The 14,244-nt window shown below is 36.1% G+C and overlaps 1 protein-coding gene across 1 annotated transcript in view; it reads left to right on the top strand.

Moving 5' to 3' along the window:
- The window catches only part of LOC124556216 (monocarboxylate transporter 10), a 459,031-nt gene extending 449,432 nt beyond the window's left edge, over window positions 1–9,599 (top strand). Inside the window, exon 7 of the mRNA XM_047130204.1 lies at window positions 3,366–9,599. Within this exon, the coding sequence (XP_046986160.1) occupies window positions 3,366–3,496 (131 nt within the window). The 3' untranslated portion in view covers window positions 3,497–9,599. The remainder of the gene's footprint in view (window positions 1–3,365) is intronic.
- Window positions 9,600–14,244: the final 4,645 nt, after the last annotated feature.

Below are 14,244 nucleotides of genomic sequence, written 5' to 3'. Positions count from 1 at the left end.
TGGATATATTCACCTTTATCGTGCAATGTGTAACATCTGTTGCCCCATGGGACTTTGTTGATTGCATACTGTGTTTACTGAAGAGATGATTTGGGATGTTAATGTATTTACTATGTTATTAGGGCTGTGTTGTTTGTGTTATAAAACTTGTTTTTCTAAAAACGTTATATGATACTAGTTTACTTACGAAAATAGCATTACATTGTTCTTCATCTGAGTCCTCTCAGGTAATGAGAGCGCAATTAGACCCAACTTGTACTTATGTCAAAAGTTCCTGTGAAATGAGACTTTGAGTGGTGCATTAAGTCATAAAATTAGAAACAGAACTGTAAGCAGTAAAATGTAGTAAGAAAATAACCATTTGTTTTAAGCAAATTTCGGTACGCAATACATACCACAATACTACAAAATAATGTTACAATTTTTTTTTTAATTTTGACAGCTCCAGATGAAAGACATTTGTGTCTCACTAATACCCTGTCACAACTGTCACAAGTACTTTGGTTATTCTGTATATTAATTGCTATATTGCAGTAATGATGTGATTCATATAATTCAAAACACTTTTACACAGTGTTTATTAGAAAAAGGAATGAACAGAAATGGAAAACGTGGATCAGAAAAGGTGTGTTGTTACATAACACTCAATATTGGTCATGGAAGTATTGTGAAAGGACGTTAACTAAGAAAAATGCAATTAGAAGCAGGCAGAAGCCTTTCTTCCAGAAAAATGAAACAAAGTATTGCACATTGATAATCACAAAACCATCGTTATTGAGGAAAACCTATTCAGGATGACCAAGAGTAAAAGTGAGCCATATTGAAACTGCCAAATGTCACCAAGAAAGAATCTAGACACTGAGAATGACAGATGACGTACACTGCCACATAAAGTATTCCTCAAGGCTTATGTAGCAAAAAGTATGAAATTTTTAAATTAAAATTTAAATCAATTTATAAGTGGCAAAATAATGCAGTTATAAGAGACATGGATTGGGTATGTCACTTATGAACATGTTCTGTAGGTATGAAGTGCAATATCTTCACATGCCATCCACTTTCCCTGTTAAAACAAACTGTTTGGAGTGATATTGTGCTACGTTACTTTAATAGGTACACAAATGTGGTTTTTATCTTATGGTCATAAATTATCTGGCATACTCATCAGATCAAATTTGGACACTCCTTGTTTTATGTGCTGTTGAATTACTACCCAAAAATTTAGGTGTTTGATCTGATGCAATCAAACTATTTTCGAATATGAGCTACTATCAACTGAGCCATACAACATATGGCTCGAGATGCCACATTACAGATGCCCAAAATCACAACTAGCCCCAAATGTACAATTGTAAACTAGGCCACATGGCCTCGTGTCATCTTTGCTTCATTTTAAGTGGACTGTAAAATAATAAGTACCATGACATCTCATGAGAACTCATGCCTCCAGGCCTTTGCAGACAAATGAACAACTTCATGGGCTCAGACAATACCTACATTGTGGTATTGAATAAGACACTGTAATAATTCTTCTGGTTCCAAATCCCATGCCAAGAGAGGTGGCATAACGCTAAAATACTGGCTTAACATTCAGAAAAATCGCGGATCAAATCATTGTCTGGTCATCTGCATGCAGCCTCATTTTGATTTCCCTAAATTTCTTGAGCCCAAGATGAAAAGGAAACGGCCAATTTTTCTTCATACCAGTGTATAATCTAAACTTGCTGTATGCCTTGGATGATCTCCTTGATCTTCCTTCCATCAAATGTAAAACTTGTCCCATTGCTCTCTCAGGTGTGCAAGTAGTACTCTGTCAATTATTCTGTTTGCAACTGCTGTAGCTGGATGTTATTGCCTCTACTCACAATAATAATGAAGAGGATGATGTTTTGGTTTAGGGGGCACTCAACTACATGGTCATCAGTGCTAATAAAAAGTCCCATTTTTTACACAGTCCAATTTGTTTTTCACAGTCCAATTTAGCCACTGTCAAAAGTAATGATGATGATGATGATGATGATGAAATGATGAGTACAACACAAACATTCAGTCCCCGGGTAGAGAAAATCCCCAACCTGGCCGGGAATTGAACCCGGGACCCAGACATAGAAATGCTAGCTACTAGACCACAATCCGTGGATGCTCACTATAATGCAGTAGCCAATGAGCACATTTTTACTACAAATTGTTGATGCTGATTCCGTTAGTGTAGTATTCCAACATAATTTGACACAATAGATCGAGGCTCGTTGAACACTCACTAATCTACAAGGATGAAACATCCAATAACTATAGAAAGCTTGGTTTGTCTTGACTGATTCTAAAACAAAATAAAATAAAATAAAAGACACTGATATGGTTTCTGACTTCTGAAATGTCAGTGTAGTTGGTCCTAGGTTTCACTAAACAGTCAAAGTTAAGTTAGTTTAATCTGCGCAAAAGGAGAGGTGCTACAGAAGGTGTTATTGCATTTAAACTGCTTCAATTCTTAGAAATGATGGTATTGTGTAAGTCGTGTGTAATAAAATTTTTTACCAACTATTTTTTAATTATTTATTCTTTGTTAGTTATTAAATATTTCTCTTTCATAGATTACATGTTAAAACAAATAGTACACTTTGAACAGGTTTTTGTCAGTAAGACATAAAAATATGTTATACAAAGTATTTGATACTGAAATAACACCAGGAAATAGTTACAGGACTAAATCCTTTATTAAAGATGCTTTGTAGACTTAAAGTACAGCTCATTTTTTCCGCTCATACCCAAATTTTGATGTGTAATTCTTTCTCAGTGTAAATAAATCAAATTTTTCTCTTTGTCATTTGTAAAATGTAATAAGGAGAGTTGCAATATTTAGATCGTGCTTAACATCTGAGAGTGCTAACATCTATTAACAGTCTGAGTATGTTTAAGCATTCACAAATTTACACTGGTGACAGCTTTGGATGCCTGATGAAAAAATTGCTGATATGTATCATGAAAAATTTCTGTGATGCATTCATAATCATGCAGGACCTTACTCTTGTAACTCACAGTCAAGCCTGCTTACTGGCTCCTATTTATTAAAAAAAAGACGTTTCCTTCTCTTTTATGGCTTGGTAAGTTTTCTTCATTCCAGTTTCTGTTTTTTAATTTTTTAGAATAACTTTTACTTGCATGCTAAATTCAAAATAACAGTTGCCATCTATTTTTCATTATTTTTCTCAATAACATTTCAAATCCATTACCTAAATGCATGTTTCGTATCTTCTCAAATAGTAGGATATTTTAACCTGCACTAACTCCATTCAGGAGATGATAATTGAGAAAAATTTGGTGTTGCAAGTGAATTGTAACTGATTTCCCTGTAATTCTTTTTACAGTTGACAAACATATAAGTACTGGAAATGACTGTGCTGATGATGATGTACTTGGGGAACTACCACACATAACCGAGGCAGAATCTCTTCTTGAGGAAGTGAACAGAGCAATGAATGGAAAAGTTGGAGTTTGACAGTGTTCTATGTAATGAAATGTAATTTTGTCTCTAACGACTAAAAATAATCTACAGGGACTGATGTACAATTTTTACAGTGGTTTCCAACATACATTTTACAATAAAAGAAATATTAACTACAAATACAATTTGTAACTTTGTGAAACATACTTCATTCTTTTTCTTGTTCTCAATGGGATAAAGCTGAACATGACATGTTTATGCATTTCTTTTTATGTTTGCTTCTACTATGTCTTTTCATGGGAAGAAGTGGTGTTTAGTGTTCATCTTATTTCAATTCCAGTAGAAGCATTTACTGAGTGAAACAATCGAGCGTGAAATCACTAATGTCTTACTTATTGCACATGCATTTGTACTTACATGGTTATGTCAACAATTTTAAGCATTATTGTCACAAGCATTTCCAAAATTCGCTGTTTTTTATATTCAGTTCATGATTAAGACCTGTAAAATATTTATTTGTAATCATTACAACTATTTATATTTTCTAATACAGCTTTAATTCCAAGAAGTGCAATTTTATTCGATAGTGAAGTTAGGTGATACACCATTCTTTTTTGAATATTTAATTTCCATGTAATGGACTTTATATATTTCCATTTTGTTTTTCCTAAGTTAATTGTTATTTTTTCCTTTATGATTCCGCACCTTCATAAATATGCATGAGTCCTTTTTTGCAACACTAGTCTAAGACCACAGGATATATGAGACCGTAGTACTGATTTCCAATTTTTTTTATTGCTGTTATTTAGCTGGAGAACTCTATATGTATAAAATGCTAAATGTTCCTAGTATAACAGTGCCTGTTGTGATACTAGATTGTGACAGTGATCTCCAAATTTGTGTTCTCCGTATAACAGCTAAATTTCAAATGGTTTTGTTTTACTGGAAAAATTTCAAAAATTTTGTTAAAGCAGTTTTCTATTTATTTATGCCACTGTTTAATACAAGGGTGAATGACACTACCAGCTTGCTACAGGAAGTTGTAACCTTAAACAACTTACATATCTTTGACATATCTTTCAATTCAATCAGTGGTATCAATATCATGACAAATGTAAGAAATGTACAATTTTCAAAACAGTTTTAATTATCTTTACCAAAATTTTATTAACTCTTATGCCACTTCTTTTGTTAGGGGTTACCCATATGACCTTTACTTCCTCTAAGAAAATCCTGTATGTCTTAATAATTTATGAAACTGCTCTAGCTACTTTACTGGGAAATTTATTAATGGCTCTTTTCCTTTATTTGATTAAAAATTTCTGAATTTGGTTTTTGTTGAGCCATAATGTATAAAATTTGTATCATCTATCTGTACTTAAGTGTTTAAAATATCCTGTAGAGCAGCAATGACATATCTGCAAGTTCTTTTGTTTTTTGACTATTATGCAAAAAACAATTTAAAACTATTTTAAGAAGGAATGAAGTGTAAATTGCTTTAGTAACTCAATTTAACATAGGTCTCATGCATTACAGAGATGCTTAATATATCTTAAATGAGCATTTTGTTTACAAAAGAAATATTTTGGAACTTCAGCAATAAATTTCCTAGGTTTACTGAAATAGACCAAACAACTTATCTGTCAGTACCATCATTACTTAACTCATAGAGGTCCTGGTATTTATCAAAAAATCTTACAAAAGGGAATGCCAGCTGTGAGTAACAAGTATACCTAAATATGAACATATCTGTAAGAAATACCTGCCACAATTATATTGATAAACCTATTCAATTTTATTCCATATTAAGACAATAGTTGTTTGCTCAGCAGAAGTGTTATTATTTTGACGAATTATTATCCTGACAAGACGCAATTCCTAATAGAAATAATGTAGAAATTGAGAAGATGTACTTTTTTGAACCACAAGTTTCTGTTTTAGAGACAAAATAGGAATATTTTCACACAAATAAAAGAATAATAGCAGGTTACTCAGGACTTAGATTAAGAGCATGGATAGAGGAAAGTTTATGAAGATTACCTAGTAATGCTTCTTGAATGGATTACAGGTAGTGGACCAGTGCCACGGCTTAAATGGCCTTCCCACATAGCATAAGTGTCTTTAATTTTCTGGAACATGAACTGGTCGTCATACACATCGCATTATCTCATCACATTTCTGCACCTAGCACCAGCCCTCCCTTTCAGTTTACTGTAAATGTTTAGTGTCTGATCCTTTTTCCCCATTTCTTATCCTTAATCAAGCTTCATTCTTCCTTTGTGACAGTTTTGCTTGCACACCATACCACATACGTCATCCTCAGACTCTCTGTCTCATATGCCCTCTCTCTTTCTTTCTTATGTCATCTCAACTTCTTTAGCCTCTGCTTCCAACACAGTTACCCCAACATCTATATACACCACCATCATTGTATCCCTTTGCTTCTGTCATTTTATTCCATCTTACGCCATCTGTAATGTGGCACTACCTCAGTAATGCTCCCTTATAATGTTACATGGCAAAACCTTATAGATGCCATTCCTCCACTATCATTTATCCATGCATCTACATGATGTTTGTCATTTTTTATCCCTCAGCTCCTCTTCTCTAGCTGTTGTGAAGAAACTTGTGGTTAGAATATTATTATGTGTAAAAATTTACTGAGAAAGTTTTGAGTGGCTGATATTTTTTATTTGATTAAAAATTTCTGTAATAGATTTTTATTGCTCCATAATATTTATTTAAAGTATGTTATTGCATTTTTCGACATCTTTCTAGAAAGCAGTATGATGTAACACTGTGATTCATCAAATTAGTGTGACTGATTTTGTACAGTTGACATTTTTGAGGCATTTTTCTTTGCAATTGAGGATACTATATGTGATGATAAATATCATAAGATAAAAAGATTATTTTTTCTATTCTATAACGATATAGAAATTTTAAAGTTGTTTTTTTGTCATTCTGATGAAGCATCTCAGTTTTGCCATTATATAGCAATGTGGGGGGCATCATTTCATACTTGATTATCTTCTGTAAGATCAGTGCAGCAAATGAGTCTCTGCAAGGAACTGCCTTAAGTTACCACAAAAATATGCCAAAACAGCTGTGCACAAAGATTTTACTTCATAAATGTGGTAAGGGAAGTTCTGACAGAATGTAAATTCAGAATTTAAATTCACCAAATAGCAGAAGTATTGAGTCGTTGACAGGCATAATCAAAAGGGAATGAAAACTTGCTAACAATTTTAATAAACTTTTTTGGAACAGCGATCAAAAAATTTTTTGAAAACTTGCTAGCTTTCAAAAGAAGTGCTATGACAAGCTAGGGTACAAAAAGCCACTCAGTCACACACACACACACACACACACACACACACACACACTCCTGTGCCCCTCCACATTGTACCATCTAAACACACAATGCTGAAGCTGCAGTTTGCAAATGGACTGGAAGGGAGAGGGGTAGGGCGTGAAAGAGGCAGAAAGCAAGAAGTGAGGTTGTAGAAGAGTAGCTAGTTGCTCAGAGAGAGGTAAATGGTGTGCTGGAGAGGAATGTGGAGGGATAAGTGTCAGGTGTGTGGACTATGCATGTGACACACAGACACTGGAGTCAGTGATTTGCAATGAACAATGAAGATGATATGAATGTGTGGGTTGCAAAGGGGTAACAGGACAGAAGAAAGAGAAGCTGTTGGGTAGAGGGTGTGGGACCACTGAGTTAGCAAAGATTCAGGCCAGAGCGTTGTGGAAGCGAAAGATGTTTTGCAGGACAACTCTCACTTACATAGTTCAGCAAAGCTGGTGCTGGAGTGAAGGATCCAGATGGCGCAGTTTATGAAGCAGCCACTGAGCTTGAATTCAGTATATGCTTCATAGCTCATGTCATCAGGATCCTTCTCTCCAGCACCAGCTTTTCTAAACCATGTAGAGTAGAGTTATCATTATGAAACATCCTTCTCTCTCATAACCCACATGATCTCAGTCTCTGATAACCCACTGTCCCCACACCCTCTAGCTAACAGTTATCTCTTCCTCTGTTCTCTCATCCATTCCCAGTCCTTTGTTTCATTTTCAATGTGTACTGCAGATCATTGGCTACAGTACTCATGTATCATATCCCAAGTCTGTGCATCCATCCCTCTCTCCTGCATTCATAGCTGGCACAACTTCTGCCTCCCTCCAAGCTGCTAACTACCCACCCCTAACATCTTAGCCTGGTTTTTGCCTCTTTCTCCCTCTACCTACCCCAGCTGACACATTTCCCATCCCACACTAGCCCACCTGCCAATTTGCAATCCTGGCATTGTGCATCTAGCATTCTGTCAAATGATTTCTTCCAAAACTAGCAAGTTCTCATTGCCTTTTCTGTGTGACTATCACTGACTCAACAATTCTCTTATTTGGTCAGTGTTTTCCTTTACTTCTAAAAGATTTTATTTTTCTTTACTTCACATGTTTACCAATAATTTAATGCGTGCAAGATATGTTCATATGCAAAGTTACCACTTGGTTGTTTTTGCATTGAATGTATCTCCATAGACAGGCTGCTGTTTTAGTTTCCCTTAGTTTTTGAACTATTCTGTATTTCAAAAAGAAAGGCTGTTTCTGTCCTACAAACTTGAGTACTAGCATTAATTTAGTGAAAAGTATTTTACATATAATTAGAAACATTTGGGCTATCAAATAAACATAACACATGGGAAGGTATGAGTATATTCGTAGTCTCATATTATGCCATATCTATTACTGATGTGGTTTCCTGCGTATTCCTTCATTTTGGTTCTGATAACTTGAGGGTATACAGTTTCCCAGTACAGAACGAACAAGATTATAGTTTAGGAATAAAAATTTACCTTGTAACAAGGACTGATAAAGTTAAGGAACAGTTCATATATGACTATAATTAAAATTCTAGAATTGATGAGCTTTCTATTTTACCTGTTAATTAAACAAGGCTTACATGTTCCAACATTACATGAATTTCATCACTGTTTGATTAGAGGATGATTGTGTATGAATAGTAGATAGACTGGACTCAGCACTTGGATGTTTTGCCACACCATTATGTTATTCTGTACATGTGGTTAATAATAGTTTATATTTTCTTATTGATCTGTCAAAGCATATGTCATACATATACTTTCGTAAGCCACATGATATAGATTTATAAAAGAGCTCAAAACTGGTTATTACTACATTGTTGTATCTGCATTTAAATGAATGAATGTTACTATTTAGAGTCATTGTGCTGTTACAAAATATAGCACTTGTTGTTGCCAGAATGATGTAATTTTTAAATACTTCATTTGAATTGAGAAATATACTCTGTTTTTAGGATTTAATGTTGGTAATTTTGAATTAAATTTGCAGCTACAGGGTTTAAGCTATAACACTTACTTTCCAAGTAACTAAGTTGCAACTTTCTTATAAAATTTAACTTAATGATATGAGGATAACAGTGTGTATCACTGCTTATGAGAATATGCTCAAATTTTTATAGACAAATGTTGTGGAACAACTTTTGCTGTTAATGTTCCTGTATTTAAAACAGACACACAGATGAAAGGAGATTAATAAAATTTTTCTATAAAAAAGTAGTGAAATTTCATTATTTTCATTTAATATGCCTTATTCATAATAGTGTGATATATAACTTATAGCATCACATTTGATAGGACTGTCTTGCTGCTAAGGCATAAGCTCTCAGTATATGAAAATGTACCACAGATAATGTATCACAGAAATAATTTTCACATTCATCATCACCCACTTGCCACCTGCTAATGGATAAGGGCTTCTTTCAGACTTAAGACTTCCAGGCTATTTTTGTTCTTCTGTTTGTTTCTTTTCTGTCCATCCTGTTGTTGTCTTCATTTGCTGTAAATAGAAATACTAATCAATCAGTTCTGTGAATTAATAGTTAATTCGTGTAATTAAGCACTTCTATTCATTTTTTAAGTTTATCTGCACTGTGGAAAATAGTAAATGTCATTAGCAAAATGAAGGAGATCCAGGTATGTTACATTAAGGGGACATTGTATGTTTTATGCCACCAATGTTAAATTGTCGAATTTTGCGAGCCATTATCTTGGAAACTTTTTTAAGGGTCGACCGAAGCGTCCGATCCCACCCGTCGGCTTTGACCCGTAACGTAAGGCTGTCGTGGTGTGTGACGTCACGACGGCGCGGAATTTAGTTTGTGAGAGTGGCGTGTTTGTAGGTGTCGTTTTGATGTGATCGGTGGTGCTCTCTCGTGGTGTGTTAGGTGATGTTTTTGGTTTAGTTTGCGAGTGTGGCGTCTTGTGTGAATTTTGGTAAATTGCTTTTTTTATGTCTTTGGTAGGTATGGATATGACTGACAAGGTCAACAGTTTTCGGTTTTCGGCTACGATGGGGGACAGCGGATTGTCTCTGATAAAATTTCTTCAACTATTCGGATTTTTGGATGAAGTCGTGAAGTGTTCAGTATGCCGTGCAGAAATGAGGCTTACTTAAAGTTCCGGCGTCTCGGATCAGGGACGGCTGTATGTGGAGATGTCGTAAGGTTAAGAGATGAAGGGAAGTGTCGGTTTTTTTCGTCGTTTTGCGTGGATTTGTATGGGGGTGGGTGTCTAAATTTGTTTATATTTAGTTTGCCCCCACTCAAAAACCCCCTATTTCCCGCACTTGTCTCGTTAATGTCATTAGGCTTTTTGTGGAACGTGTGTGTGTGTGTTTTTCGATGTATTTTCGTCCTCATAATGTGTACGTAACGACTTTATATGCGCCATATTGGAATCGTGGTTTATGGTCGTTTCCGCCATATTTGTGACGTCATGGGTCAAAGCAAACGGGCAGGATCGGGCGCTTCCGTATTTACATATTGTGTTGTGGGGCACGGTATCTTTTTTTCAAACACTCAATTTTTGACAGAATTTTGTAAATAAATGAATATAAAACAAAACAACTCAGGATGTTTTAATTATTCTACTTCCATATGTGTTGAATCTCACACTACGCATGCTGTGGAAATTTCAAGTGTCTACCATCAGTACTTTTTTTAGAAAAGGAGTCATTTATTGCAAAAAATGTAGTTAAGGGATACTGAGATTTAAAACTTTTTTTATTACTAATTCTCATACAGACTTACATTTCTGCGTCTTTTATGCACTCGAATTGCCGTGGCCCATAGTCTGTGTCCTCTTCAATGTCACAACAGCTCAGTGCTTGCCTCCTCCTTTTCTTTCTTGCTTCTTTTGTCATTTGCTAAGCAGCTAACTCTGCTTTACATACGCGTAGCTCATCCAGTTCCTACAGTCCTTGACCTGTGTTCTGTCCAAATCTTACCCTTAACTTCTCCAGAACCTTAAGTCTTTTATAGTTCCCACCATTAAAAGTATTACAGCATCAGACACTGCTAACTTTACAGTCATAAGGCCAACAAATACATTTTTAGACACACGACACCACACAACATTATTGAAGGACTCATTCATTTTCTGGGTCCTCCCATGTGAATACTTCTTTAGTAACTCAGGATCTGCCAAATCTCTGTAAATAGGTTTGATTGCCTCCATTTCTGATAAAGGAAGAGAATGTTTATGTGTAAATTCATGCAGGGTGCCAGAAAATTGTTTGGTGGAGGTGGACACAGAGCATGACATGACTTTTCATTGCTTGATATTCGATGAAAGAAAGTGCTCCACACAGCTGCTTTCATCTTCTCTAAATTGTCACAGTTATCTCTAATGGCCTTCCCATAATATTTCTGTAATTCGTCAATTACTTTGTCCATTAGTCTTCCAGCACATTTTATTGTCTTGCCATCAGACAGTTTTGTGATACCCAGCTTGCTTTTTAGGTTACACAGACGTGTTCCTACACACTCAAGTTTTTATATAGAAACATCACATGGCTTTCTGGTTTGTACTGCAATGAAACCCTTGCTGTCTCCATCACCTAAGTAATTCACATATCTGACACCTCTCTCCTTCTGCGAACGCTGGAATATGTTAACTGCTCCTTTTAGTCCCATTCCTCCACTTGTGCCATCATAATTTTTTATACAGTGCTGCTTATGAAGTAATCGGTTCTTCTGGTTCACTGTACAACCTTGGCAGTACTTACTGAGAACTTCAAAATCCAAAACTTTTCTAGTGTCAATACTTATTGCAGATGTAAAACCATTCTTAGAACTAAACCCACGCTTTTATCATGATGCATCCACAGCAATGCTGATGTCTGTGTCAGCCTTATTTTATTCAACAGCTTCTGATGTATCAGCAACCATTTTATCTTCAGCAACAGCATTTACAGAGTTCCCTATTGCTGTTACATATTACATATATCTAGAAGGTGGTTTTGGCAAATTCAACACAGTGCAGAGAACATTACCAGTACTTGCACATTTGCCAATGCATCTAAGACCATAGAACAGTCTCACATTAGTTTCATACAATTCATTACCTGAACACTTTGTTGAAATATGAAAAGCTTTTTCGTTTCTGGACTTCTGACATTTAATAATTAGTTTAGACACAACACCTATTCTAGCTCAAATATCCTCATAAAGTTTAACTTCACCACCACAGAGACAGCAAGAGACAGTTTCAGAAAGGGCTTGTGCAAGGATTTTTAGATCAATAATGACGTTGTCCATAATATCATTACTTTTACCACTGTCACCCCTTTCTAAAGTTACTTTAATTTTCGATGCACTAGGGGGCGTGGCCACTTCAGAAACATTATCGTGGTTTTCTTCACTGCAGGCACACATGTTTTATAATAACACTACTTTCAACGAAAACTAGTATCAAAAACAAAGGACTGATTGTTTATTCCTTTTGAGACGTAGCAGTATGCACAAAACAAAGCAATTCACAGTCTTATAGACTGTGTAGTCCCCAAGATATGACTGCTCAACTGTGGTAGTATATACGTAGGCGCGAAATTTGACAGTCACACGTCAACATTCAAAATATTATTTGAAGGTCTCAGAATTGTCTAATTTTAATGTATTATATACCAAAATGTTCAGGGAAGTCCAAAGTATATTATGGAGTAGAAAACAGAAATTGTCGAATTTCAACGAATTTCACATACAAAGTCCCCTTAACCAATTTTTCTTCTTCGTATTATACTTCTACATCCACATAGATACTCAACAAGCCACCATTAGGTGCGTGGTGGGGGGGAAAGGGTTGCTGTACCACTACTAGTCATTACCTTTTCTGTTCAGCTCATAAACAAAGTGAGGGAAAAACTATTGAATATATGCCTCAATATAAGCCCTAATTTCTCACATCTTACCTCTGTGATCCATACGCACAATGTATGTTAGTGGTAGTAGAATCGTTTGGCAGCCAGCATCAAATGCCGGTTCTCTAAATTTTGTCGACAGTGTTCCTCATAAAGAACGTCACCTTCCCTCCAGGGATTTCCATTTGAGTTCCCAAAGCATCTCCATAACACATATTGTTCGAACCTACTGGTAACAAATTTAACATCCAGTCTCTGAACTGTTTTGGTGTTTTCTTTTAATCCAACTAGTACGAATCCCAAACACCCGAGCACTACTCAAGAACAGGTTGCATCCCATGTGCAGTCTCCCTTACAGATGAACCACACATTCCTGATATTCTCCCAATAAACTGAAGTCGACCATTCGCCTTCCTTACCACAGTCCCCACATATTTGCTCCATTTCACATTGCTTTGCAATGTTACGCCCAGATGTTTAAACGATGTAACTGTGTCAAGCAGGAAACTCCTGATGCCGTATATGAACATTAACTGTTTGTTTTTCCTACTCATTCTCATTAACTTAAATTTTTCCATATTCAGAGATCATTGCCAATCATCACACCAATTAGAAATTTTGCGTAAGTCGTCTTGTATCCTCCTACACTCACACATCTTTCACACCTTACCAAACACCACAGCATCATCAGCAAACAACCCCAGATTGCTGCCCATCCTGTAATCCAAGTCATTTATGTATACAGAGAACAACAGCGGTCCTATCACACGAAAACATTCTGGGTTCTACAACTTAAAAAGTCTTTGAGCCACTCACATATCTGTGAACCTATTCCATCAGCTCATACCTTTATTAACAACCTGCAATGGGCACTGTGTCAAATGCTTTGCAGAAAGCTAGAAACGTGGAATCTACCTGTTGCCCTTCATCCATAGTTCACAGTATGTTATGTGACAAAAGTGGCAATCCGAGTTTCTCATGGCTGATGCTTTCTAAAATCATGCTGATTGGTAGACATAAGCTTCTCAGTCTCAAGGATATTTAGGAAATTTATTAAATTCGAACTAAGAATATGTTCAAAGATTCTGCAACAAACCGGAGTTAGGGATATTGGTCTGTAATTTTCCGGTTTCTTTCTTTTACCCTTCTTGTACGAGGTGCATTCAAGTTCTAAGCCCTCCGATTTTTTTTCTAATTAACTACTCACCCGAAATCGATGAAACTGGCGTTACTTCTCGACGTAATCGCCCTGCAAACGTACACATTTTTCGCAACGCTGACGCCATTATTCCATGGCAGCGGCGAAGGCTTCTTTAGGAGTCTGTTTTGACCACTGGAAAATCGCTGAGGCAATTGCAGCACTGCTGGTGACTGTGCGGCCACGGAGAGAGTCTTTCATTGTTGAAAAAAGCCAAAAGTCACTAGGAGCCAGGTCACGTGAGTAGGGAGCATGAGTAATCACTTCAAAGTTGTTATCACGAAGAAACTGTTGCGTAACTTTAGCTCGATGTGCGGGTGCGTTGTCTTGGTGAAACAGCACAAGCGCAGCCCTTCCCGGACGT

This window comes from Schistocerca americana, chromosome X, assembly GCF_021461395.2.
Source record: "Schistocerca americana isolate TAMUIC-IGC-003095 chromosome X, iqSchAmer2.1, whole genome shotgun sequence".
Classification (NCBI taxonomy): Eukaryota; Metazoa; Arthropoda; class Insecta; order Orthoptera; family Acrididae; genus Schistocerca; species Schistocerca americana.
This window is presented reverse-complemented; position numbering and strand designations above follow the sequence as displayed.